Raw genomic sequence first — 27835 nt, forward strand, 5'->3', positions numbered from 1 at the left:
AAATTTAGTCTCTAGTAGGGTTGGATTATAACATCTATCGTTCATTTATTAAATTAATTTATTCCTTCAATTTCAGTTCACATTTAGCTTTAAGACCTTCGTCTGGGGAGCACCGCGCCTTGAAAACTTGAAAGTTTTTAATTAAAAGTGACTTTTCTAGTTGAATTTAAAAAAAAAAAATGACAATAGTAAGCGTAATAAACTGAGCATTTCACCTGCACAAAGCTAGCTTGAAGCTACCCAAATGAACGGTACTCGAAACATTAAAGATGCCATAAAATTTGAGGCGTTTCCCAGGCACTTTATGAGCCAAGACTTGAAAGGCGTGTTTAGACACTGTCCATCCTTTGGCAATCGGAGTGAATTGCTGCAATCAAGCACAACACGAATTACGGCTAAAAGTAATTGTTAGAAGTACTTGAGGCATTCAGGCGTTTCATTATGAGCCAATTTGTGGTGAAAAACTACCGAAAATCTCCCAGTTATATATTTGGCATTTGCATGCAGAGGCGCAAATACATATTTATCAATGCAAATATGGGTCAAACTGTTAGACAACATTGGCAGCGGCTTAGTTAGACAGTCTGTTGTCGGCTTTTGCATAATTTACAATTTGATTGATTGACTTGGGGATGGGCGCAAGTGCGTCAAGGTAATATACACAAACAAACAAAAAAAAAAAAAAGCTGAGCCATGCCTCTTAATATTAAAAGATATATCTGCCATAATAATAAATAATAAAAAGCCAGCTCTGTTGAAGTTCCATTGTCTGTTTTGAATTTTAAGCAGAAAAACGCAGCGCGAAGTTCAAGAAACTCGCGACTTTGGCTGATTATTTAATTTTGCGTGCCCCTCAACTGCCCCATCCCTCAGCTTTATAGCCAAAGAAGTATTCATAATTTAGTTGGATCGTTAAAACTTTCGTCTTGACTGCTTGACTTTTACCTTATTTGCACTGGGCAACAGGTAATAACAAGTGCGGCAAACACGTTACAAGCTACATAGATACTTATAAACAACCAAGGAGGGGCAAGGTAATCTTATTTATTTTTTTTTTTTTCATTTTTATTTTGTGAAACGCGACCCTTTGTCAGGTAACTTGAACAAGGCTTTAATTAACAGTTGGCTGTTAAAATATGCACATGACGCACTTGACACGGTCCTAACGCTGATTTTTTTTTTTAATACTATGACAATAATTACAATGAGAAACAACCCTCTGCTGCAATTCTCAGAGTATTCGACAAGTGCTTGCGTACTAAAGACTACGGATACAATAAATATTCGTAACTTTGGCGAAACAAACACAAGAAAATTCATAGTAAATATGCTAATAGTAAGAGAGATAAGTGGTTAATTTATTGAGAAGTAAACATTAGTGGGAAGAATAGACAGACAACCAATATTTTAACTAATAATAAGACAGGTTTGATAACTGATGTATTCATCTAGACAGAAAGACCATAAGTTGGACAGGTTAATAGATAGAGATATATCCAATTGATTGACAGATTAATAATACTTTACATTAATATCTACATTTGTATTTACACATAATATAATACAAATAATGAATAGTTGGCCATTATATTAAGAAATAAAATATAAAAATAAATACAAGAAATTTAAAATGAAATGAAAAATTCAAATTGGATTAAAAACTATTTTTTTTCGAGTACTATAAATATCTCAAACAGAATACAAAATTTTAAAATGCCTATTGAATTTTCTGATTCAAAACGGAATTAATATATAATTTTGATTGCAAGTACTTCAAATAAATAAATTACATTTTTGCTAATACTAGACAATTCTCCTTGTCTCCATTTGCCCCCTTTTTTTCAAACATTGTGAATAGCCGAGCTTTGTAAAAGTTGTATGCACGATTCAAAGACTTTTTGTCATGCTACATTTAATGCAATAAAGGTAAGAAAATCAATTGAAAATGTTTTATGACAAAGACAAGTCAACCAGATAAGTGGGGGTTGCGGGGTCAAGACATGTAACGATTGTGCGATTTCTAAAGAAATATGTATATATGCTGCAGACAGGTAACAATTTCATATATTTATATATAATACTTATGGAGCTGAGTCACAGTCACAGTAAATTGTTGGCAAAGGCGAAAGTGTTTATTGTTATGTGGGTGTTATTTGCTGTGGGCGTGTTTCATGGCGGTTTCTTTCTTAAGAATACATTTAACAATGCTTTACATGACAATTAGGTGCAACAATAACAACAACAACAACAACAAACGTTAGGTATACGCACATTTTTCTCAAATGACTGCGGTCATAGGGAAAATATTCATAATATTCATCATCCATATGAGAGATTGTTGCTCTGGAGTTTTGTAATTGTGTATAAAGATGTTGGCTTAAACCGCTTATCTTTCAGTTAACTCATTTGCGTATTGTTTGGCCTTTGGCCGCAGTGCGCCTCATTGGAATTGCCTTCGAGCTGTGTTGTCTTTGATAAGATAAAACCGTTAAGAGTTATTTGCCTTTGAATGATTGTACGTTGTTAGCAAAGTATCTTCATTGAGTTACGTGTGTTGACGCTTGATTAAGAGAGATACTTATTAGACGCTTGTTACACTGGACAACACATGTTTTCTACACAACGTTCCGATTGGCTTTGATTTATAAAAGTTCTTATTGTTCTCAGGTTTATATTTGAATTCTTTACACTGCACAACACACTTGTAACACTAGACAACACAGTGTTTATTAGTTAGCTAGATCTTGGCGGGTTTTCTGAAGCGTTTTGGCAAACCTGTTCAACTGTATTTCGATTCATAACTAAACTTCAATTTTCAAGCACAATTTAACAAGCTTTACAAATTGAACAGAAGCAACACAAAATATAATTTAATAATCTTTTTAGACACACTTTCGCAATGGACAAACACCGACTCGAGCCACACTTCACTTTATTCATTACAAATCATTTCGATACGAACAACAACAATTTTTGTCTGTCTTTTTTTTTTTTTTTTTGTGGCTAATACTTTACAGACACGCGCTTTTCATTTTGTGATTTTCTGAGCTCTGATAACGTCGTTAAGTAGCGTCTCGGAAAGCGAAAATGAAATCGAAATCAAAAGCAAAATGAAAATCCAAATGCGCCAAAGCCGTCTTCGACTCTGCACCGGCTGACCAACAGCTAGCAATAGCAAATTGTGCAGCAACTGTTAACCGACTTTTATGGCTGCTTGAATGTAATTAAGGCTATAAAACGATTTGATTTTGATTGATGCATCGCGCAAAGGGTGTGCAATGCACACAAGACAAAGACGAGCTAGCTAGAGCTAGCAGAAGCCCCAACATTCTTCCAAACGCTTTGATTCAAAGTATTCATTTATCATCCAAAAACGTAGCTGTTTAGGCTTTAAGCAACAATACATTGGCCAAGATTTTGATTTTCAATTCCGATAAAAGGGCGTGGGCAATGCATTTAGTCACGTGTGTGTCTGTGTGTCAGAGGTGGAAATGCACGAGACTGTGTGTGCGTCTCTCTATAGACATGTGCAACAATAAAAAGAAAAAAAAAACACAGAACTAAGTTGAGCTGTTCGTCAGTTGTTGTTGACGCTTGTTGCAGTCATTAAGGCGTGACGCCGTAAATTACCAAAGTGTAAACTACAATAGACACAAGCAAAGCAACTGCCTAAAAACAAAAGCTCATAGTAAATAGTTAAATAGTAAATACTAAAACGCGCTGCGAAAGCGAATTTTATGACCAAATAACTATCTTAAAATATATAATTTTTGCAGCTCGTCTTTGCGCTCATCGCAAATGTATTTCGCATACGCCGCGTTGTACGCTGTTGCAAGACTTTCACATACTTTTTTCTATACTGCTGCTGCTGCGGAATTTTGTGTAGATTTTTATATTGCCGCGCCGGAACCGAGTGTGTGACGACGGATGCGTTTCGGATGTTAAACAGCACACACACACACACACAAAATCCGCCAAACGAGAGGTAATGTTAAAAATTTCCGAATTCAAAACAAATGCGAACCGCACACGTTTGCAGCCAGTTTCGAACTAAAAATCAACGCAAAATGCCGCAGCGTCAATCTAAAAGACGGCTAACAAACAGGTTCGACGCAACCAAAACCAACAATACCAGCAGAGAGCCACAGCGAGAGAGTCAGACAGAGGCAGAGAGAGAAACAAAATGATGAACAAGTGTAAAGCAAGAAAAGGCGAGAGAGGAGAACCGCCTCAGAAACTATTTAGTATAGTGCGTGGGAGACTGTAAAAGAGCGTTGCCAGCTAGATATAAAGTTTTAAGGAGGGTGAATATGAATTGAGCCGGCATCTTGTTTGCTCTCTATATTTCCAATATGTGTCGCGAAAAGACATAAGTTAAATAAATCGAATAATGTTACTCAAAAATTCATGTGTGCAATAGTGTTAGTGCTAACAATTAATTAAAAAGCAAATAGACGGGTTTTCATAAGCAAGAAATGTTTGTTTGCGTAAGGCTAATGTAAAAGGTTGCTTTCTGCTTTTTGTTCCATTTTTTGTTTATCAGCAAGCAATCTTTTTATAACTATAAATAAATAAATAAAATATTAATTAATTATGATAAATGTATGCAGATATAAAAAAAAGTAAAAAACATGTTTGTTTAAATTTATGTTTAGAGGAAGAAAGAAAATGAACGGCAACTATGTAAAGCAACATGAATTTAATCTAAAAACTCCAACTTCATTTAACGCAACGCATTATTCAATTATCAATCTCTAATGTTAAAAATCTGGCAGCACTCTCAGCAACAAACGTCAAACCACTTTGTATGCTAAGAAGAAAATAGTTTGCGCTGCACTTGCAACATGTTCGTTGGCAACATGTTGGCAGACTGCAGATAAGAACTTGGCCAAAACAAACGGCATGCCCATTTGTATGACAGTCTGAGTTGTATACGTTATGCTCGAAGTTAACTTTTGGCTGCCAAATTGTCATGCTGACACTTTGCCAACGGTCAAGCGTCGTGTTGCCAAAAACTGTAAAACGTGGGCCAATTACTTCAGCCAAAGCTGCCAATTAGCTATGCAGGCGACTTCCAAGCTTTATCAAGCTGCTACCTTAAGCCAGATTGATCGAGCCTAAACTCTATAATTTGTGCGCTTTGAGAAGTGGAAATCTAAATGCAGCCAAATTGGGATTGACAGAGAGGGTATAGACTATATAATTGAAAGGCTTTAAGAAAATTGAATTGAAAATATGAAATTCATTTACAAATGTCATCATTAAATCGAATACCCCCGATTCCCTAGTAGGCATCCTTTTATATATCGGCTTAATACTACACATTTGAGTAAACAGAGGTATTCAAATATTTTCTTTGAAAGAAAGAAAAGTTTTTGATAAAATTGAAATTGTTCTTAAATTTTTGAAGTTTTAACCCAAGGACCAATGTGGACCTATTATACCGTAATCACATTCGAGACGGCTATAAAGATGACCCCATATTGCCAGGGGTGGCCCACGTTGTGCTGGTTCTTTTTAAAGGCGTATGGAATGTTGAAGTATTTGATTTTGGACCGCGATAGAATGTTTTGGATGCTATGCGCTTTTTTCATTTTATCAGTAATGCTTATCAATTGGTTTATAGGATTTAAACAGAAGAAAGTAAGTTGATGGCGACTATAAGTAATATTATAGTTTCTGACGGTTAACAATTATAGGAGCTCCGAAAGGAACTTTTAGTCAAACAAGAATTTATTCAGAGACGCTACGAGGAGAGCATGGATGAATTATTATCGATCCAATTGATGGAGAAACAATCGGAGCAATTTGATTGCTTGACGAATAAACATATTTTAATGGAAACTTCCTCAGAATTGCAGCGGTGTCCAACCAAATCAATGGGAGCCGCTTCAATTATAACATTGAAAGAATCCCTAACGGAGCAATCTGAGGACTTGCCGAGTGAACAACTTCCAAAGAAAACTTCTACGGATGCTCGGGGCCAGGAAGCTTTAACTAAGCAACGTAAACCTTTCGAGGAAGTTCCCGGTGAACAGACCAAATTGAACGGAAGGAACCGTCTACGTGTAACATTCAAAGAAGACCTGGCTGAGCCATGTAAGAGGCTTACGAATGAAAACTTAATTGCGGAAAACTGCTCGGAGATTCCAGATGCACTAGCCAAATCCGTTGGGAGCGGCCCGCATGTAACATTCAGGGAAGCCTCAACCGATTCGTCCTCTTTGCGATCATTTAACAGTGTCAGCCAGTCCACGCAAACGGGCAAGTTAAAGTCGTGCCTAAAACGTAATAATCCACATTCGGTCGAGTACAACTCGGGCCCCAAAAATTATCCGAAATGGAGGATATAATTGCAATAGTGGGCCAGTTGACTTAGGTTTTAATTAAATTTTGGGTTCATTTTTGTTCATCTTATTGTAATTGTTGAAATTTTAAGTTTAAGGGTTTTTTTTATATTAAACCAGAGAAATTCTCTCAATAGTTTCCCCTATTAAACAGTTGCTCTTAAATGCTAGTTGAACATCAATTAGGTTTTTGTGCTATTCGTGCACTTGACTTTGATGAATGCAACAGAGGAATGTTACCTTTTTTTTTCTCAGACGTTGCAAAAACAAAGAAACATTAGCATGACAAATTAAAGCTGGGTAGGAGTCGACGGGCTCTGGGTGGGAATAACCAGAGGCAATGGCTGGCAAGTTCAGACCTTAGCCAACAATTTACGAGGCACTTGCATGAAGGTTAAACCTTAACTGATTGCACAGTGTGCATCCAATTAGATGAAGATTTCTCACAACTAATTGCGGTTGAGCTGGCCAAAACTATGAACTGCTGCAGTTCCTGTGGCCAGCTTTTGGGTCAATTGTGGACAGCTTGACAAAAATGCGGCCTAAATTCTGTTGTTGCAGTAGCAAAACAAAGAGTTGACAGAGTTGCCGCAAGCAAAACCCGTTTCCGCAACAGTTCTCCCTCACTCTCTCTCACACACTTTATCTCGCTTGGTTTTGCACTCTTTCGAGTTGTTGCTCTCTTGTGCGCATTCCAATGGCATGACAGCCCCCAACAATAATGCAAAATGTCTGCAAAACTTGTAAGCCAAGTCAAGCCGAACTGAAGAAGCGGCAGCTGAAGACCAGCTCGACGCTCGAGGCACAACTGCGACTACCTTCAACCTTTTCACTAGCAACAAGGCACAAACCCCGAACGTCCCAAAGCGGATGAGCAACTTTTCGTGTGATGAGGGCCAGAAGCAGTGACAAAAGCGTTTGACAAGTTAACTGAAATGGCAGGCAGAACGACAAACAGGAAGCGAGCAAGTGATAAACAAAGCTGGCCATAAGGAAATGCCACAAACTATCCAGAGAACTAAGAGAAAATCTTACAAATTGTACGACTTCTTCAGTCTCTAATCTCGAGCAATTAATCTGTCAAGTTTATTTGCTTGCCATGAACTGGTCTATTAAATGCCACAAAACTCTTGACAGCAAAAACAAAAATAAACATAAATTTGTGTGGACTACGACATAAGCGAAAATATTAAAGAAATTTATGAAATTACTTGAAATATTCAATATATATATACAAATGAAAGATATACAATTGGGCCAAAAATAATTAAAAGTCTGATAAGCTGCGCTGCGCTTTAATTTAGTTAAGTTACTAAAAGCATAATCTAAGCTCTTTTATACAGTTTCCCAAAAGCATTTTATCTTATTGACGTAGCAAAATAGTGCAAATTAAATACCATAACCGAAATGAGCACAAAATTAATGAAATTGGGTTAGGACCATATGAAACTCTACATGACAACCAAAAAGCAACCCAAATGTGAGGCATACTCATAAATATGAGAAATAAATAAATGTTGCTTACTGTCTCATGGAGCCCCAACGACGCTGGGATAAACTATCGGGATTGCTGTAAGAAATATATATGATATGTTATTTATTATAAGTTTCAATTCAATATAGAATTGAGTGCATGCAATATTTGTTTAAGCGGTTTCGTATCCCATTTTCTTAAAGTGGTAGCAAGAGATTGTAAGCCTATTAAATTAGTTGCACTCTTTTCGTGATAAAACTACTTTTGCATGGATTTAGAGATAGATCTTCAAATAAACCCAGATATTAGTCTATGTAATACGCCAAGTAATATTTGTAGACCCTGCAATTAGATACTTAATGGAAAGCTGATCAAACGAAATACTTTGAAAATGTATTAATGCTGGGCCCAAGATTTGAATGTCTAAATTGTTTACTACTTTACAAATACAAATAAGCATCCCGTTTAAGCAAAATACTATCAAGGTTCTTTCATGCTGGCTGAAAAGCAAAGATTTGAATATCTTAAATTTTAGGCTGTTAAAGCTCTACGTTTTAACAAAATTCCAGATATCAGTCTATGTAATACTTCTAATAATATTTGCAGAGGTTTTTATATATTAATGGGAAAGCTATTTAATTAAAATTCTATCACGCTGATTACAAAGTTTTGCTTAACTTATGTTCAAGGCTTTTTGGTAAGTTAAACTATTTCTTTCTATTCTGTCTTCAGTTCCAATGCTTTTTTTATATAATTTAATTATAATATAATTGTAGCCTAATAAAACCTGTTCATATTTAAAAGATAATATTCTAATTAAATCGAATTAACCCCAACTAATCCTTAGTTCTGCTGGACGTGCATGAAATATATGTTTTAAATATATTGCAATTTTTTTTCCAATCGCGGATATTTTGCCAATAGTTTAATGGGCAGACAGACGAACAAGCAGGCGACCTGGCACTTTTAAAATTACATTTTACGACAAAATTTTAATGCTTCCTTCAAAACTTTACAAGCGGACTTCAATGTCATATTGTCTTCCTAGGCTTATATGTTTCACTAAATGTATTCGACTTTAAATTATACCAAACCTTTGTAATTGACATGCATCTAAGTACTTAGTACATTTATTTCTATGCTAAGTTACAGCACAGCCCGCATACTGTATAATTTAAGAGAGCACAAATGCTCTTACTATAGCTCAAACTTTAGTTCACCACAACACACCTCTCCAGCTCTCTCTCTCCCAACTACATTCTCTCTCTGTCTCTCTATCGGGCTGTGGCTCTCTTCGTATAGTGTGTGTTGAACATAAGCGGAAACAATGAGCGCTCTCTGATCGCGCACTGACTACAAGCCGCGACTGCGATTTCGACTGGATCGGCACGCATGAATCACGGCCCAAACAGACAGACACAAACACGGGGCATAGAAAAACTGGTTTTCCAGTCCGTGGGTATATGCACATTTTGTATACATACAAGCGTAGTCAAATGTACAAAAGAAAAGGTTAAATATTCAAAAAGATTTACACAAATAAAAAAACAGACTGGCTGATGCTCACTGGCTGAATATACTTGGACTTGGCAAACTGGTCATTTTATGGGCATTACGTCAAAAGGCGCGACGATTATGTGAGTGCAAAATGTCGGGGACAACATAAATCTCTACTGCATTCAAGCTTTCCATAACTAATTGCGGATCGTATTGGCCATATATGGCAGCCGAGACTCCGACTTAATATGTCTACAATCCCCACTTGCTGCTGTTACCTTGTAGGCGTGCGTCTCAGACTGCGTCTGGCCCAATTGTCGCGGGGCATGATGTTGAGCTCATCGTCACTGCAACAAAAAAATAGACAATGGGTTAATAAAGCTCTCTGTGGGTATAGTATATAAATTCAGCTAAGCTTACTCCTTGGGCGAGGACGAGACAACATGAGGCGCCAGATCGAGTTCAATGCCAGCACTGTCATTCAAATTGTTATTGCCGTCATTTGAGTGTTCACTGTGCTCACGTGAGGGGCCGATGCCGTTGCCGTTGCTCACGCTGAGATTGTTATTGCCGTTGTTATTGCTGTTGTTATTGTTGCCATTGACAGAGCTGCCCGGCGCCTGCAGCTGTGAGCTGTACTCGTTCTCGCCATAGCCCTCAAAGGATTCGCCATCGGAGAGTGAGGAGCACTGCGATTTTGCCACGCCCGCTGTGGCATTGAAAGAGAATTCGTTATTAAGCGGATATCTGTGAATTGTTTATGTGCAAACTTACCTGTGCTCGAAGGCGGACTGCTGGGCGTTGGGCTGCTGTCGCCGGAAATTGTTTCGGCATAGAGAAAATTATTAGTTGTGGCTTTAATGGCCGCATTGTTGTTGGCCAATTGAATGCGTGGCATGGGCGCCATTCTGCCAAAGCGCTAAAACTGCAAAGAAACGCAAAAGGTTGGAAGTTACTTGAATTGTCTGCAAACAGGTCAATAGGACAGCTAATTGAGGTTCGACATGCAACCAAAGAAGCCACAAAACTGCAGCCCATTGCAATTTGAACTCTGTTAACAGCAAGTAGAAAAAAACATGACCTAGGTGAAAGGCTTTATGCTCATTTCTTGCTTATTCTTCAAATAAAGATTTTTATGAATTTTTCGATCAAAATCTTTTCAGTTTTTTTCTTATATTTTTGGTTTAAAGTACATGAAGATACATCTATCATGTAGTTAATATCTTTTCCTTTTATTAGTTCCTTAAATGATTTGGTGCAAGTTTTTAATTGCACAAGTTTTACAATCAGAAAGAATGTCTAGTATTGCCATGGGAAAGATTTCATATCTTTGTAAACATAAAGCTTACGGCTTTGCAAATAAGTGAGGCATTTTGGAAAGCTTTTAATGGCGCATGGCTTGGAGAAGATATCTTAAAGAAAACACAAAGGTTTACTATATAAAATCATAATTTTTAAGCGTTCTGCTTTGAAAGCTATATAATAACTTTTGCATATATGAAGAAAGCATAGTGAAATTTACAAATGACAAATTTGATTCCAGATACCTTAAAACACAAAAAAGTTGTTCGTACACGTACTTAAGTTTCGACTGATTGTTCCTGCGGCAACTTTATAAAATAGTAGCGCGATGTTGATAGCATTTTGCATATGTCTGAGCAGTGTATTTAAAATTATAAATGCCATAAAAGAACCTACTTTTCGACCGACCTTCCCCCTATAGCGCTTTTATTATATACTTGTCCCATCTGACAGATCCCGCATAGAAACAATCAGAAAGATAGACAGACATGGCTAAATTAACACAAGCTCAGAGTGTTTCATATCTTTTCTTTTGTCTATATAGCTACATATATCTATTTTTCAACTATAAGCTCAATATATTAAGCAATTTGAATCCGCAACATTACCAATCGCTTTCGAAATTATATTTATTTAACAGCAAAAAACTGCAACAGGTGCAACAGTCAATGCATAGACTCCACTGACGCGATAAAAAACCAAACAAACGGAAGTGGTCAACCAAAAGCGTAACAAGTAACCCAAATGGGTCGAGGTTTGTTGTGGCCACTTCCCGCTGGACTTACCCGCTACCAAATGACAATCATACAACACAACAAAAATATACATCCCCCGCACTTTAAGTGTCCCGCAATTAGCTGCAGGCCAGAGGCGGGCAGGCGACATTTCTAGAGACCTATTTGTAGAGCCCGCTCAGCGTGCGTAATTACTTTATAATTGTTGCTGGTTCCTTCTATGCACTGTCATTTAAAGAGCGAGATAGAGAGAGGGAGAGAGAGAGTGAACTTTAGCTAGTTTTTTGGGTTACACGCTTTCGTTTCGTAGAAAGCAAGAAAAAAAGTTTACTTGGGAGCAAAATCTATCAAATACAATAAGCCTATCGTGTTTATAGTTGTGTTTGGATTATAATTTTGTCATTGATTGATTGAAATGTCAGGGCCGTTAGACGACGTAGGCTCTAAGAATTGGGTCACTTTACTTTTGGGCAATTGAGAAGAGTTAACAAGTATGTTCAACACAGGTGACAGGTAACTACCTAATTTAACTATCTATTGAGTACTATCTGGCTCTTAACAGGCTAGCATTATACAATATTGTAGTTTTCCATTATACTTTTTACCTCTTATGGCAGCTCTTTAGGGTTTTTCTCCAAATTTAACTTTCCTCATAATATAACTTTCTTAACTATGTTAAGAAAACCTCTCAACTCTTTTGCTGAACTTCATTGCATGACTCTTTTCACTTTAAATACGCTAGCTAATAATAATAAAACAAACAATTGCAATACAATTATATTTGTCATAATGAGGCAACATAAAGACCTGTGATTAAATATTGATTATCTAGCAAATTGCAGCAAACGTTTTCAACTGGAAAAAAAATGCGCAATAATGAAAAATGATTATTACATGGTAGAAGTTCAAAGCGAAAGCCAAAACAAAAATAAGCAAATAGTTAAAGCCAACAAATGTTTATTTTTATGCTTTTGACCAATGACCAAATGGCAGAAAGACGGAAAGGCAATGGCAAAGGCAAAGTCAAAGGAGGAGCCACTTGGTAGGTGCAATGAACTCTGGAGTATCGACTCGAGCCGTTGACGTGACGACAACTGCATGGAAAAATCGATGCTGGCAAAGTTGGGCAAAGTTGGCTAAAACAAAAATAAAAAAAATAAAAATAAAAACACTTATGCAATTGCCTTTCCTATGCATAATCCAAAGAAATGAGGGCGTGTGAGCTTGTCAGTCACAAAGCTGATTCCTATGGGTTGCATGTTGTTAAAGTATACCCTGTAAAAGTTTAACTCAGTTCATGCTCACAAAGTCTAACCGTTGACTTTTTCTATAGAGAACTTTAATATTCAACAGTTTTTTATTTATTTATTTAATAAATGTATTTTATATATCAATTTTATTTTGCTATTCCATTTACTTAGCTTATATATTTATTTAATTTATAATTTTATTTATTTATTTTATATTTTTATATTTTTTAATTAAAGATTTAATTGCTGTATTTATTTTACTTATTCATTTTATTTATTTTTTTTAATAATTTTATTTATTTTGCTCATTTCTTTTATAATATAAATTTAATATATTTTTAATTAATTTATTTTAGACCAAGAAAAATTAAAAAAGAAAAGGTTTTCTCATTTCTGGCCCACGTTTGTATCTTGTATCTATTGTAACTGCAATATACATGTTAGTTAATAATAATAAAAAAATCCTCTCTACTGCCGGCTGCTTTGCCCGCAACCTGTACAACAACAACAACAACAACAACAAAGTGCTTCTCATACAGTTATAAAGCTGCAAAGATGCTGCAAGACAGACAGAGAGAGGAAGGGAGGGAGAGAGGGTGGGTCTGTAATCCTCATAGTTGGATTTATCATCTGTCATGCCTCGCAGCGGATTCTCAGAGTCATAACTGTGCAACGTTATTTGCAATTGTTGTTGTTGTTGTTGTTGTTAACGCTTCTCCGATTCGCTGATTTGTAATGCATTTTTCATGCAAGTTGTCTCTATAATTTGTAAATGTATTTCCCATGAATATTTCCCCTTTGTCTATAACTCCAACAACATCAGCAGCATCTCAGATGTGCACAAACACAGAACTGTGTGAATTTTTTTGCTTTTATAAAAAAAAATCAACAAATAAAAGAAGAGCTGTGAGAACAACGCGCCAAACGTGTGCGAAGCTTAAAGTATAATTAAATAAATATTGTTCACAAGCTTTGAGAGAGGCCCAAATTCAGTTGAAAAAGTTTTACAGAATGTTGCCTGTTCTTCTTCTGAAATACTTCTATATAGAATTAGAAAAAAGGTTCTCTTAGCTGAAAAATATCAATATCCGTTTCCCAATAAAATACTTAAATTATTCAAGAAATTTCTTTAAATTGTGTAAGCTGATGTATTTTGATACCCTGCAATGTGTGTAACAGGCATCTTCGATCCCATTAAGTATACAAATTCTTGATCAGCATCAATATTCGAGACGATCTAGTCAAATCTGTCTGTCTTTCCGTTTGTTGATCTCGGCATCTATAAATTCTAGTTTTGCATTCAATTTATGGCGCTTTATTAAATATATTTATTTAATGTTTGCTATTGATGGGAGCTTTATTTATGTTTAAATATTTAAACTGTCACAAAACAAACTTCCACAAATTCAAAAGATCAATTATACATTTTAATAAACATTTAAGTACTTAATATAACTAACCATAATACATATCATATTATTATTAAGTGAGCTGTAATCGATGACTGATTTCTGATTATTTCAAACTATATTTGTTAATGCAATCAATGTTATTATTATTATACTTTGGCCAGTATAAATTGCTCATTTAATTTTACTATAAAATTGCACATTGCATTCATATTGCTGCCAATTTAAGTACCTTGAACTACAATTTGTATTGACAACTCGAGTAGATTTGTAATTCTCACGATATATTATATCCACAAGCATCGCATTAGCCATATGCTATAGATCAGAAACACATGCCATAAAACACAGAAGTCAATATATGATTTAATTATAGCACAGGCTGCGCGTTTGTGGGGGGCGTTTGCTATTTATTAGATGTTATCCGAGACTGTAGCTAGCCAAACACGGGCGTCTACTGACCACAGACTAATTTGGAGGAACAGCAGCTGCTGCTGCTGCTGCCCCCATTGACTTTGACATGAGTCACAAACTTGAACTTGCCGCGCGAAGCGAACAATGAATGTGAAGAAAAATGTATTATATGTTTAAAATACGCTCAGTGGGATGATGTCAAATTTACGATGGGCAAACGATTCAATTTACTAATCAACCCAACTGCTGAGCGATTCCCATCTTGTGCTCATTCCAAGATGACAGTGCAAACAGCTGTTAAGTGTGTGTGTTTTTCGGTTGGATGGTTGGGGTAGAGGAAGCAGGAAGGGATTTGTAGTTAACATGTGTTTCAATGTTACGAGAATCAAACGATTGCATAATTAAAGCACATGCATTGGGTAATAGTAAAAGCAAATGTTCTGTCTCTGGAGGTACTTAAGAATATAAAGCTAGAAGGCACAGATTTAATACCCTAGTATTTGCCTTTGGCAGACTTTGTGAGAATGCTGGAGCTCTTAAATGCTGAGTTTGATGCAAATGTCTTGGAAAACATAATTACTTACAATACGAGAACCATATACGTTGTATATAAATGCTTTATGTTAGAGTAGCGCGATGTTGAAAAGGTTTTGAACGTATGTAAGGCAGAAATAAGCAAAGATAAGTTTAACATAGAAGAACCTAATCTTCGACTGATCGTTCCTATGACAGCTATATGATATATAGTGATCCGATCCGAGCGGTTTATAGGTATGTACTGCATGAAACAGAAATCGGAAACAGAGAGACAGACATGACTATATCAGCTCGACTGCTGATGCTAATCGATTTTATGGTTTCGGAGATCTCTCTAAGCGTTACAAATTTTATGACAAAATTATAATAGGCCTTACAAGGGTATAAGAAATCATATATATACTCGAAGTTCTTAACAAATTAGAATACAGGTCTTAGAGAAGACAATAATCAAATAATTTTCAAAATAGTTTGCTGTGTTTTCATTTAGTAAATTATTTAATTGAAATTATTTGTGCTAATAAGTAGCAACTATATTCGGGCTTATTTAGTGTTGAAATCAATTTGCGCATAACTTATTTATCAGCCCTCTTAGACTCTCAGGCAGACAAATAAGCCAACAGTCAGTCGGGCCAAACAATGTCTTCTAGTAGATGTCAGCTGGTCTGGTCTGGTCTGGTCTGGCATTTTAATGAGTCTCTATTCTACGATCAAGCACATGGCATGGCATAGCATGGCATAGGTGCCCCATTCCATTGTCATAATGCGAGTAATGCGCCGGCATTATGAAACCACACGAATGGCAAAAACAACAACAACAACAACAACAACAACAACGACTAACCAAGTTTGGGCATGTAACTCAAGTGGCCCAGAAGAGGCAACAGCAGCAACAGCGGCAACAACATGTGGCATGGCGCACGCGACTCGCCTTGGAATGGATTCGTACCACATGAGCTCTTGAGCAGCGAGCATAGACAAAAACCCGAATATTGTGCATAATTCAAGTGAAACAAACTCATAGAGTTTGCCCTAGTGAGAGTTCCATTGAAAAACTTAATTACAAACGGCGTCTGGCATTTTTGAAAGAACCTTTTCACAAGTCTGGAAATTTGTTACCTGCCAGCGAAAAATTGAACTCGAGTTGAATTGAAAATAGCAAAGTAAACAGCTGCCCAGATTTAAGATTCAAACAAGCGATATGCTAGTTTTCCTAGTTTTCTCAGCAGCTGTTATAGCAAAGAATTCGATAAGAGATAAAAACAAGATAAACCCAATGCTTAATATAAGTACATCGATCATTTGTATATCTGTGGACGGGTTAGTCATTAGTTTTAAGATTTTCAGCAAGGTTTATGCAACATTTGCACAGTTGCTAAAACTAATCAACTAAGCTGGTATCTCTCTCTCTCTCTCTCTCTCCCCCTCTCCCTCACTCTTCCTCTTTGTTTCTCGCTGTCGAAACGTGTTTTACGCTTAAATACATAAATTATATTTAAGTGCAATGCAATTTTTACTGGCTACGTGCTTATACTGGGCATGTTTTTCTACATTTTTAACTATTCAAAAAGAAAAAAAAAAAACAGAATACAGTGGACTGACAAACACCTGATTGATTGAGTTAAAAGTACTTTTAGTTATTTAAATAACTTTTATTAAAGTCAATGTTGAACAGCTCAGCTTAACTTAAAACTTGGAAACACAGTTGAAACTTTTAAATATAAAAAACTTAAGTTTTTTTTTTTAAACACTTTTAAATACAGAAATCTATTCAATTTAAGCTCATAAGCATTGAAATTGCATACCCTTTGATATTGGGTAAAAAGGGTATATTGCAAATTTCTGCAAAGGTCTGTAACAGGCAGAAGCAAGCATATCCGACTCCTTAAAGTATATATGTATCATCTTGATCAGCATCAATAGCCGATTCGATCTAGCGAACGCGTCAAGCTCAAAACCTTTAAGATCTAGAGACTTGACATTTAGATTCGGGGTATCCCGTAGTCGTTCACTCTCGACTAGAATAATAACGTATATTAAAATAATTCGAAAAAGTTTTAGTTTTATCTACAACTATATTTAAATTGATCAAGTCCACACAAAACATTCCCTTGATCTGGCATAATAAACAATATTTATTTGTATTTATTTAATGCTCCTCGAGGCGCCTTTATAAACGCCCAATAAAGCTGATCTCGCAATCATACGGCCCCCTTCCAAGCGAAACAAGAAGACAACAAAACGCCCCCAAAACAGAAACAAAAAATAAAAGGGAATCAAAGACCAATATTGATAAATTATACAAACAAAGTCAAGCGAATGAAAATGAGGAAAATGCATTGCGACACTCGAAGAATAGAAACAAATGAACTGAAAATTGGGTCATTGGGCATAGGAAAACGTGTGGCAAATGCACAACAGGCGAATGACAAAACAAAGAGCAGCAAGTTTAAAAAAGAAAAAAGAAAACTGTGGGAAAATGTCGTAAAAAATAAAATGAAACATTTCTTCAAAGCTTTAGAACTTGAAAGACATTTGTCAAGTGCAGTTGAAAATTGTTTGAGAACAGCTAACAAATTGTTTGATAAATTGAATAAGAAATAAATTAAATATCGAAAGGGAAACTCCAAATGGAAATGAACAGAATAAAATCACACTCTGGACAATTTTAATTAAGAAATCTCCATTTGCTGTGAAAAATTTGCCGCCTTCAACTATACAAAATAAAAGAAGGCAACAAATCCCATTTGCACGGATTTGACATATTTTATTTTTATGCATCTTGAACTGTCTGCACCTCGCCTCTTAGGCAAGCGACTCGCGGCGAGACTCTATTTCGGATGCCACGCTGGCAGTTCCCGCTAATTTGTAGCCGTCTGCGGAGAGTAGACGCGCGGCAGGTTTTAAATTCTTGGGGCGTACACCAAAGCGGAAGCCAAAGAGAAGCCAAAAAATTTACAGAAAAAAAAAAAAATAAAAATAAAAACCTGGTTGACTACTTTCCTGAATGAATAATGAGGCGGCGGGCGTTGCAGTTGGGCCAGGCTAAATTCCACTCAATAGCGACTCCAATGAAAGGTTTTAAAGGAATCAAATAATGGCTGTGCAGAAAAATTGATGCTTTAACAAGAGTATACATTCGACAATGTGGAGGAGGATTCATTAAAAAAATAAACTTCCTATTATGGAAAACTAATTTCTACATATGAGACTGACATTTTCACGAGAAATTCCACCCGCATGTGTGAAAAAATCGTGAAAAATGTTTGCATGCATGTTTTTTGCTGAGCCTCAGATCAGCCTTAAAATCAGCTATTTAAAATCTTTGAATTTATGTGATACGTTCTTGGGTGGCAAATGCGGGTGAAAGGTTTGAAAAACGAACGTTTTTTTTCCTTCAGCTTCATGACTGTCATTGCAAAACTAACAAGAGCGGAAATCTCGTATTCCAACAATCGTTTCTTCATTCGATGCACTTAACACATATTTTTAAATAGAAGTAGAAAACAAGACGGGTAGATTCCAATTTTGCACGGCCGTATACTTAGTGGAGAGATTATATCTAAAAATTTGTAGCACAAAACGTTTCACAGGCAAGGCCGGGCAATATCTGCTAGTTCCATAAAAATAATTTATTCTGCTAATCTTTGAAAAAAGTTATATTATATAATATATTAATTAATAATATTCTAGTTTTAAATAAAACTATTTGAATATTTGGTCCTTTAGTTAGGTGTTGTTTTTGGTTAGCAAAAAAGTTTTTTTTTTATATAAAACAAATATATTTTGAATGAACAATTCCTGTGTCAACTGATGATTTAGTGTTCAAGTATATAAAGTTTTAAGATTGCTGAGAACCCAGATGAAGCTCTTAAAAATTATAAATGCCTCGTTGTGACCTTCGCAAGCGCATAAGAGAAATGTGTTTTGTGTATATATGTAAATATGCCTAGCCCAGCTCTTAAGGAAATGCGGAAGTCCGTTCGTCTGCCACGTACTTGTATCTGTGAGATGCGCGTAAAAAACTACAAGCCGCAACACATGACAGAACAAAAGAATATAATACAAATATAAACAACAATGACAACAATCAACAACAATGAGTGGTCGACACCTGTTTAAAGTCGTTGCAGTTCTTAAAGTTCTTTGAGTTCGTTGCATGTGCGTTTGCACTGGCTCAGCTCACCTCAGCTCACCTGAATTGTTTACTTAGGTCTGGCTGTGCGACCCGACAAAGAACTGTCGCCCTGTCAACGTGCCCGAGGTAGCCGACTTGGCATTAGACATGCCTTGGAGTTTTCCCTCTTAAAGCGAACTAATTACCAATACATGTACATTCCATGCACATTTCCATTGATGGTGCATTGAACCACAGGCAGGTGTTGCATGCCACCATTTGGCCTAGTTAGCTGACGACTGCATATTTCCATTTCAAGTGGATCTCCAGCCAATTATAACTCAATTGAAGATGTCATCAGGTCTGTCTATGCGGTCTCTAAACAGCTTCCACTCTGCGCCTTCTCTTGTTTATTGACTGCTGCTTAAGCTTAAAAAAGCTGACACGCTTTTTTTTCTCGACGAGGCAAATGTTTTTGTTGTTTCTCTTTCGTTTTGGTATTTTGGCAACAACAATAAAATACAACTGGCACGAGTTCTCGCTTTGGCTTGTTTATAAACAAAAAAGCAAAAAGCAGAATTAAATCTTCTCAACCCGTTTGCCTTGAATCGCATCGAATTGAAGTTCAAATGCGGCAAAATGTTTAATTAGAATTTTAGCTGCGGTTTTTTTTTTGCCTCGCCATTTTTTGCTTATGCATTTGTACAAGTTCTGCGAAAACTTAATAAATTAAATATTTTATTTATATTATAAACGAATCATTTTTGGAATGTTGATCAAAGTTTTTTCTTAATTCTTTCTTGTTCAGAACTCAAACTTGTTCTTGCATACCATTAGAAAAATTTGAATTAACTTCGATTTTTGTAACCTAAATATTTGGTTTATGTGCATTCGGTTTTTTTTATATAGAAAATATTTTATCTGATCTAAGCTATTAATAATTATAATTTGGCCAAACTTGGAACGTTATAAAGGGCATTCCATCTAAGCTAATAATATTATTTCCAATTAGACTTGAAACGCTACAAAGCACATGCGTAATTGTACAGGGTATTCCACTTCGATACCCTCTAAATGTTGCTTGATGACGAATCAACTGACAACGGGTCAAGCCCAAAGAAACTTCAAGCTGCAAATGCAGTTGTAAAACCCAGAAGCCAAGAGACAAACAAGTATCCAAAAAAAAAAAAAAAACAAAGAGGAAAAAAAAACAACAACTACAAAACATGGCCAAGCCGCATAACTGTGCCAAGGCCCGGCAACAACAACAACTATGAACAAATTTTGGGCAGCGAAAATATGCAAAGTGCACAGCAAAGCAGAACCGTTAGGCGAGCTTAACGCGCGAAAGAGATGGATATAGAGAAGTTGAAAGTAGGAGCGAGACGTGGAGTGGGGGCAGCTGTAATTTTAGAGCGCCAAGCAATGTTAAACGGGGGCCAAATGGACTTGAGGAAAAATAAGAAAAACTATCAAATTACAATGCATAACGCAAAAGTAGAAGAAGAAGAAGAGGAGGAGGAAACAAACGAGACAAAAAGTGATGCAATGTAAAGCAACAGCAAAGCAGAAGAAAAACAGGATGAACGCAGCAGCTGCTGCTGCGGCGGCGGCTGCATCTTTGAGTGGGTTTCGCATTACCAAAACGCAGCCTCAAGTGTCGCATCGCCATGTCCTAAGCCTGTTCGTTTCCTGTTGCACGCAGGTGGCCATAACTAAGGCAACAGCAACAACAGCAACAACAACAACAAACGGAAGTACTTGTACTTGCTCTCATTCTTGCCCCCATCCCGCTCTCGACGACTGCTGTGATTGCTGCTTGATAAAGAAGTTGCAATCGCAATCTCCGCAAATGAATTAAAAGCAGCAAACGCTGAACATAGAGTTAAGCCGACTAGAAAATACCCTGTAAGCAAAACTGTATGAGCATCTGTAAGCGTGAGAGCCTTAACTGTACTTTACGGTATAAGAGATGTCTATTACTTACCTATTACTACCCCTCTCATCTAAACACGTATAGGGTATTTTAAACAAAACTTCCTCAAAAGCCCAAACCAAACCAGAGAAAACAATAAACCAAACAAAAAGCGTCGATGCCGACGTCAGCGATGGCGCCAACTGGCACAACATGGCTAAGCCAACAACAACAGCAACAACAACAACAACAGCGGCAACAAAAAGCAAATACGAATTTCGCATTTGTGCAAATGTTACAACTAAAACTCGTATACAACTGTAACTAAAACTAAAACTAAGACAAGTCATTTACTTAATTGCGTGTGCAGCAAAACAAAAAACAAGTGAAAATTGTGCAGTCGACTGCGCAATACTCTGTACACAAAGAAAAAACAGCAATTGTGGTAGTTACTCTAAAACTGTGACTGTCACTTGTTTTTTAACTGTAAATTGTAGAATACAATATTAAACTCTTAAACATATTGATTTATGCGATATTTTATAACAAATGCAATATTATATATTTTTACATTGTGGTTAGAGTATTAAGACGCCAACAAAATGAAATGCATTTAACAACCAATGCAGCCCCAACCACTTACAGTTTGACAATCAATAACAGTTATAACATTGCGTGTGAAAAAAAAAACACATTCCACGAAAAGAAATAACAAAAGGCAAAAGAATGTTAGCCTTTTAATGTTGATTAACATAAGCATGTTAAAATAAATACACCAACAAATCTAAAAATGTTAATCGTGTGACAGATGAACGTACAGCTGAACGGCATGACAAACTTGCATGACAAACTGTTAAGCTCTCCTGCCCTGACTAATGAGATCTACCGCTAATGAGCCCAAATAGAAAACAATCGACAGCTGCTGTTCCAAATTATTTAAAACAGTTAAAACGCACCTGTTAAAACTGTTGTGCAAAATATTTATCTAAATTTCTTTTTTGTTGCGTATGTGCGTAGATATAACTGTTAAACGTAGCAGAATATTAAATGCATTTTTGTAAAAGCACAGACGCTCACACACAAACATACACACACACACACACACACACATGCACACAGAGAGATCACATACAGTAGAGAAGAAGCAACAGTTAGATTTCTTGTTGTTGTTGCGCACCTTATTCTTGATCTGCTGTTTCTGCTGCTGCGTCCGACGAACTTTGAAGAACAGGTAGTTGAGAAATTTTGTTGAATTTTGTATATTTTTTGAATAACTGCTGCGTTTTATTTTGTACTACTCGTGTGTTGGCCAAAACGTTGCAGTTTTGTGCAATTGTTTACTGCACTTTCACTTGGCGCGCGCGGGCCGTGTTTATATTTAACACTTTGCGGCTTTTTATATGAAAACACAAACGCTTGGGTTTCGTATTTTTACGCGTGCGTAACGTTGGCAACGAATTTGCATACCATTAGGTTGTGATTTTGTTGCTTTACAAACACACGCACACCGGGACATAGGCACAGGCAGAGGCATAGGCGAGGAAACGATACGGAACGACGTTATATACCCGCGCGCACATCCGAACCGCACAAAATATAAAACGAAAATACTAAAGTACCTGACCATTATGACCGCATTTGATAATCAGCAAAATGCCAAACTATCGATAATTTCGATAGCATCAAGTAGAAATACTAAAACTGTTAATTAACATCGCAATAGCATTATGTTAAGCCGATTTTCAGTGCCAGAATTGGCGCGCAAATTTGAAAAGAAAATGAGGCAACATACATGTTCAACATTTTTTATCATAAGCACGATGTACTACAGGCGATTTAAGTAATTAAAGACTATACTAAAAACAATTGCTAGGATTTTACACCGGACTAGTTAGAGTTTTCCATCTTGTCCTCTGATGGGACAGTGGCATAACTATCATCATCATCATCTTGATCCTCCACACTCTGTTCCCCATCTTCATCAGTAGTATCGCTTGAGTCTTCGGATTTTGTGGTTATGCTGTTGTTGCTGCTGCTGCTGCTGCTGCTGCCGCTGTTGGCTGTGTTGAGAGTGGCGTTGGAGCTGCTGGAGCCGGAGGAGCTACTGGAGCCAGTCGAGCTGTTGGAGCTGGCGGCATTGGCCATCATAACCGCTTTGGTAGCCGCATTGTTACGGTTGGGTGCGGAGTTGACTGCAACATTGACCACACTGGGACTTTTGCTATTAAAGGAGCTGGAAGCCGCTTTATAGTAAGCACTGTTGGCCACACTGCTGACCATTTCCTGCTGTCTATGAGCCGCATTCACTTGGCTTGCAATGGAAGCCAAAGCGCTGGGATTCGAGTTACCATACTTAAAGCCAGAGATGCTATTTACAGCGCTCAATGAGGTGGGCGCTGCAAAGCCCATGACAGGATTGCGGCGATCTCGCTGGTCCGACCGACTTATAGTAGGAGTCATGTTTGAATCACGAAATCCAATTTTGGGCATATTGAATGTGTCCAATTTAAATATATGCCGGGAGGGGTTCCGATTAAAGGACTTTTCCACACGCATCGTCTGCACGGGCACAATAGGTCGACGTATAGCCCGGATAGGCGGTGCACCCACCTTGGCTGTTGATTCTCCAGTGACCGCATCCCCAGAATCGCCACCAATGTTAGCGGCGGCACCATGGCTGGGTTCACAGCGCTGCTCGAAGTGCGGCATGCTGTGGGGATGGGCGTCCGGATGAAGTACGCCTTTAGCCAGACGCTGGCTAGCCGTTAATCTGGAGTGGTCCGGCAGTGGCGGCGGCACATACACGGATGGCGGCAGAATGGCATTAACGCCCAGGCCCAAACGCTGCTTGATCTCGCACATGGTCTGTTGGGCAGCCTTGCGCGCCTTCTCAGAGCCCATTTCCAGCATGTAGATAAGTTCGTTGCGATTGGTCAAATTTAGGTTAATCTTTTCGCGTATCGGGCGTAAATGCTCAATGATCGCCTCGGCCACACGCTCCTTATATTTGGCCGTGTCCAATTGTTTGGCCTCCTCGACCACCGTCGCAATGTCCATGCCGGTAACTTGAGCATGAATATTGACCAGATTACTGACACCGGGCCGAATTTTGGGACTGTACGAGATGTCCGAAGTGAAATCAGTGACGGCCTTCTTAATCTTCTCCTTGATGACATCGGGTGAATCGCTTAAGTTAATGGTGGCTTTGGGATTCTGGTCGGATTTCGACATCTTCTTGGATGGTTCGCGCAAAGACAGTATACGGGAGCCATCGTTTTCCTCAATCATTGGAGTGCAAACCGGAAACATTTCACCATAGCGCGTATTAAAGTTGCGCGCCAAATGCTGTGCCAGTTGTATATGTTGCAGCTGATCGATTCCAACGGGCACATGGGTAGCTCTGCGTGCAACAAAAGTGGATTAACCCAAAATCCGTTCAGGATGCTCATGCACTGGGCAAACACTTACTTGTAGAGCATAATGTCTGCCGCCTGCAGCACCGGATAGACAAACAAGCCGAGGGGCACATCCCGAACCATACGCGACTTTTCCTTGAACTGCGGCAGCTGGGCCAAGCGCGGCATTGTGGTCAGCGAGTTGAGTATCCAGTTAAGTTCGCTGTGCTCCATTACGGCAGACTGCACGAACAGTGTGCTTTGGGCGGGATCAACGCCGCAGGCGAGCAGCGTTGCGGCCATCGTGAAGATGTTCTCTCGCAGCAGAGGCGGGTTATGCGGCATTGTAATCGAATGCATGTCAACAATGCAAATGGTTACATTTTCACGGGATTTCTGCAGCTGCGTCCATTTGCGCACCGCGCCCAAATAGTTGCCCAGATGCAGTGAGCCAGTTGGCTGAATGCCGCTGAAGATTTTTCGCGGCCAGCGCTGATTCTGCTGCAATGCGAGGCGATTCTGGCTATTTTCTGTTACGTCATAGGCAATATGCCACTCACCGGAGGGCCCTGGATCTGGTCCGGGTCGACCGTTTGCGACTTCTTCTGTAACTTACTAGCTAAGCAGGATTGACTCGTGGGCGGTGTGGGCATTCGTTCCCTGGGAGCAGTTCCGGATGATTGAATTTGACTGGCATTTAGCAAACGCTTGGCCAACGACATTCGACGTGTGATACGCGTTAGACGGTTGGCACGATTTACATTAAATTTACCAACGCGAAACATTGCAAGTGTTCTTAATTTTGTACTTTTATCTAGTCGGATTTGTTTGTAATACAAAAAATGGAAAACTAATTGACGCTGGATAAAACAAAATAACACCTCGACTCTGCTGCTAAATTTTGACAACACTTGTTTAAAACTGAGCATATGATAGGAGTGACCATACTGACTATGTATTTACAAATTTCTTTTTAGTATTTCGATATATCGAGCTGCTGTGCTTACGATATTTCAACAAATATCGATAATAAAATACGAATAACGATAGTTGTTGGCAATAGGCGCGCACATCATTTAAAACGCAATTTTATTCTAAACTTATTAAGCAAATCGTCAACTACATAGCATTGTTTTGTATTCTATATATTGATCGGAGATGTTTCGTTAGAGTTGCACATTGAGAATTTCAAACAAGTGGAGAGTTTAATATAGCGAATTCCGTTAGCCCATGGGCAGCAAGAAAGGTGCAATGGTATTGGATCTAGAAATTTATAGGCTTTCCAAATGCGGCCGCCACGTTGGCCTCACGTAAAGCTTCAGCACAGGTCTGCAGTAAAGAACAGAAAGAAAAATTACAATCGAATTGTTTTGGCATTGATAATCATCCTTCAAGCTTACCGGATGCGCATGACAGACACGAGCAATATCCTCCGACGAAGCTCCATACTCCATGGCCAGAACGGCCTCATTGATAAGCTCGCCGGCGACAGGGCCAATAATGTGCGTGCCCAGCACGCGGTCCGTTGCCTTATCAGCCAGCACTTTGACGAAGCCATCGGTTTCGTTGTTCGTCTTGGCACGAGAGTTCGCCAGGAAGGGGAACTTGCCGACTTTGTAGGCAACACCCTCCTGTTTAAGTGCCTCCTCTGATTTGCCAACCCACGCGACCTCAGGGTGTGTATAGACCACGCTGGGCACGCAATTGTAGTCAATGTGCACGTGTCCGCCTTGGATGCCCTCAATGGTAATCAAACCCTCATCCTCGGCCTTGTGCGCCAACATTGGTCCATGAATACAATCGCCAATGGCGTAAATGTTCGGCACCACCGTCTGGAAGGTGGCATTGACGGGAATACGACCGCGATCGTCCTTAACAATGCCTACAGCCTCCAGACCAAGACCTTCTGTGTAGGGGCGACGTCCCACGCTCACCAACAGGGTGTCGCACTGAATCTCTTCCTTGGCACCAGATTTGGCATCCTCCACAGAGACAGTAACGCTGTTGCCGCTGCGCGTGGCGCCCATCACTTTGGTGCCCAGCTTGAACTTGAGCCCCTGCTTGGTGAGCACCTTCTGGAAGGTCTTGGAAACCTCATTGTCAATGCCAACGCCGCCAATGGTGTCCATGAATTCAATGGCAGTAACCTCAGCGCCCAGACGCGACCACACTGAGCCGAGCTCCAAGCCAATAACTCCAGCACCAATCACGACCATATGCTTGGGCACTTGGGCTAGCTTCAGGGCGCCAGTGCTGCTCACAATTACCTCCTCATCAATCTGCAAAGTGCGAATGTTCTTAGAGTCCACACTGGACAAGACAATTGCCGGTTTTCATGCGCTTACAGTGATTCCTGGGAATGGAGTAACCTCAGAGCCGGTGGCAATCAGTATATTCTTGGTCTTAACGGTCTCAGTGGTGCCGTCGTTCTTCGTCACCTTCACCTCATTGGGATTGACAATGCTGCCGAAACCTGTCAGCTGTGTGACTTTATTTTTCTTAAAAAGCATGGCAATGCCGCCGGTGAGCGCTTTTACTGCATTCGTCTTCTGGGCCATGAGCTTCTCCAGATCGAGTGAGACAGTGCCGCAGTTAATGCCGCGATTGGCCAAATCGCCTGAATGGGCCATGTGATAGTAGTGTGAATTGTTTAACAAAGCTTTTGAGGGAATGCAGCCCACATTCAGACAGGTGCCGCCCAGAGTAGCCTCCTTCTCTACGCTGACAGCCTTCATGCCCATCTGGGCAGCTTTAATGGCAGCCACATAGCCTCCGGGCCCAGAACCAATCACTACAATATCCGCCTCATGTGTGCTGGAGTAGCATCGGGAATTTAATGCACCCAGAATAGCGGCATTGGTGCGCAGCGGTGTCTAAAAGGGAAAGAAGGGATTAAACTGTAATGTAGATGGTCACACTTGGTTTTATTTTTTTTTTTTGTACTGTTTGTTGTGTTTACGCTAATCGATGGCACTTAACACACATATTTTGATTATAATTTGGGTTTATATCAACTGTGTCAGCTGATAATTGGCCTAATAAACGACCTTGACACTGGAGTACGCACTGTTTTTGACGTCACAACGATCGACTAATGCATTTAATGCCAAAGTTATGACCTATTTAGGTTAGAATTGCATAACCCCCCTCGAGAGAGTACGTTTCATATAAAAGCCGTTTGTGTGTTTGTACCTTGGCTACAGCTGTCAGAGTTCTGCGTAATGTCGACTGCATTGCTGGTCAATTGGTAGATTATGTTGCCCTATAAATCAAAAACACTAATGTGACGTTATTTTCAATGTTCCACTGAAAATACACGATACTGCGCTAGAACACGACAAACTGCGGATGATGACTGGCCAATATATCGATAGTGGCTGGATTTCGACGACATTATATATCGGGATTGCGTTTATTCATTAAAGCGCCTCTGGTATTTATTAA

The 27835-nt window shown here is 38.6% G+C and overlaps 3 protein-coding genes and 1 non-coding gene across 9 annotated transcripts in view; 1 reads left to right on the forward strand and 3 right to left on the reverse strand.

Moving 5' to 3' along the window:
• Positions 1 to 22605, reverse strand: part of nuf (rab11 family-interacting protein nuf) — a 52611-nt gene extending 30006 nt beyond the window's left edge. For 2 of the 5 annotated variants that reach the window (XM_015174970.3, XM_015174971.3), the window contains exons 1-5: positions 22174 to 22605; positions 10093 to 10243; positions 9739 to 10027; positions 9597 to 9665; positions 7873 to 7917 (exon numbers count right to left, since the gene is read on the reverse strand). In XM_015174970.3, coding sequence (XP_015030456.1) covers positions 7873 to 7917; positions 9597 to 9665; positions 9739 to 10027; positions 10093 to 10225 — 536 coding nt within the window. In that variant the 5' untranslated portion in view covers positions 10226 to 10243; positions 22174 to 22605. Of the gene's footprint in view, positions 1 to 2271; positions 2528 to 7872; positions 7918 to 9596; positions 9666 to 9738; positions 10028 to 10092; positions 10244 to 22173 lie in introns of those variants that run through there. The other 3 variants (XM_015174969.3, XM_002048358.4, XM_015174972.3) reach the window with 3 other exon arrangements.
• On the forward strand, positions 5325 to 6498 carry LOC6624664 (uncharacterized). Of its 2 annotated transcripts, XR_011416293.1 has the most exons (3): positions 5325 to 5339; positions 5411 to 5643; positions 5700 to 6498. It is a non-coding gene; the product is annotated as an uncharacterized protein (transcript). The 2 variants fall into 2 exon arrangements; XR_011416292.1 differs by lacking the exon at positions 5325 to 5339 and having other exon boundaries at positions 5346 to 5643.
• Positions 22606 to 22785: 180 nt separating the features above from the next.
• On the reverse strand, positions 22786 to 25304 carry TrpRS-m (Tryptophanyl-tRNA synthetase, mitochondrial). The gene is made up of 3 exons (XM_002048360.4): positions 24952 to 25304; positions 24465 to 24892; positions 22786 to 24396 (listed from the first exon to the last, which is right to left on the reverse strand). Exons 1-3 carry the CDS (start codon positions 25174 to 25176, stop codon positions 22884 to 22886), a joined length of 2166 nt encoding a protein of 721 aa, XP_002048396.2. The 5' UTR covers positions 25177 to 25304; the 3' UTR covers positions 22786 to 22883.
• Positions 25305 to 25520: 216 nt separating this feature from the next.
• On the reverse strand, positions 25521 to 27748 carry LOC6624439 (dihydrolipoyl dehydrogenase, mitochondrial). Its single transcript, XM_002048361.4, has 4 exons — positions 27584 to 27748; positions 26737 to 27264; positions 25792 to 26670; positions 25521 to 25720 (listed from the first exon to the last, which is right to left on the reverse strand). Exons 1-4 carry the CDS (start codon positions 27623 to 27625, stop codon positions 25655 to 25657), a joined length of 1515 nt encoding a protein of 504 aa, XP_002048397.1. The 5' UTR covers positions 27626 to 27748; the 3' UTR covers positions 25521 to 25654.
• Between the last annotated feature and the right edge of the window lie 87 nt (positions 27749 to 27835).

Source organism: Drosophila virilis, chromosome 3 (assembly GCF_030788295.1).
Source record: "Drosophila virilis strain 15010-1051.87 chromosome 3, Dvir_AGI_RSII-ME, whole genome shotgun sequence".
Classification (NCBI taxonomy): domain Eukaryota; kingdom Metazoa; phylum Arthropoda; class Insecta; order Diptera; family Drosophilidae; genus Drosophila; species Drosophila virilis.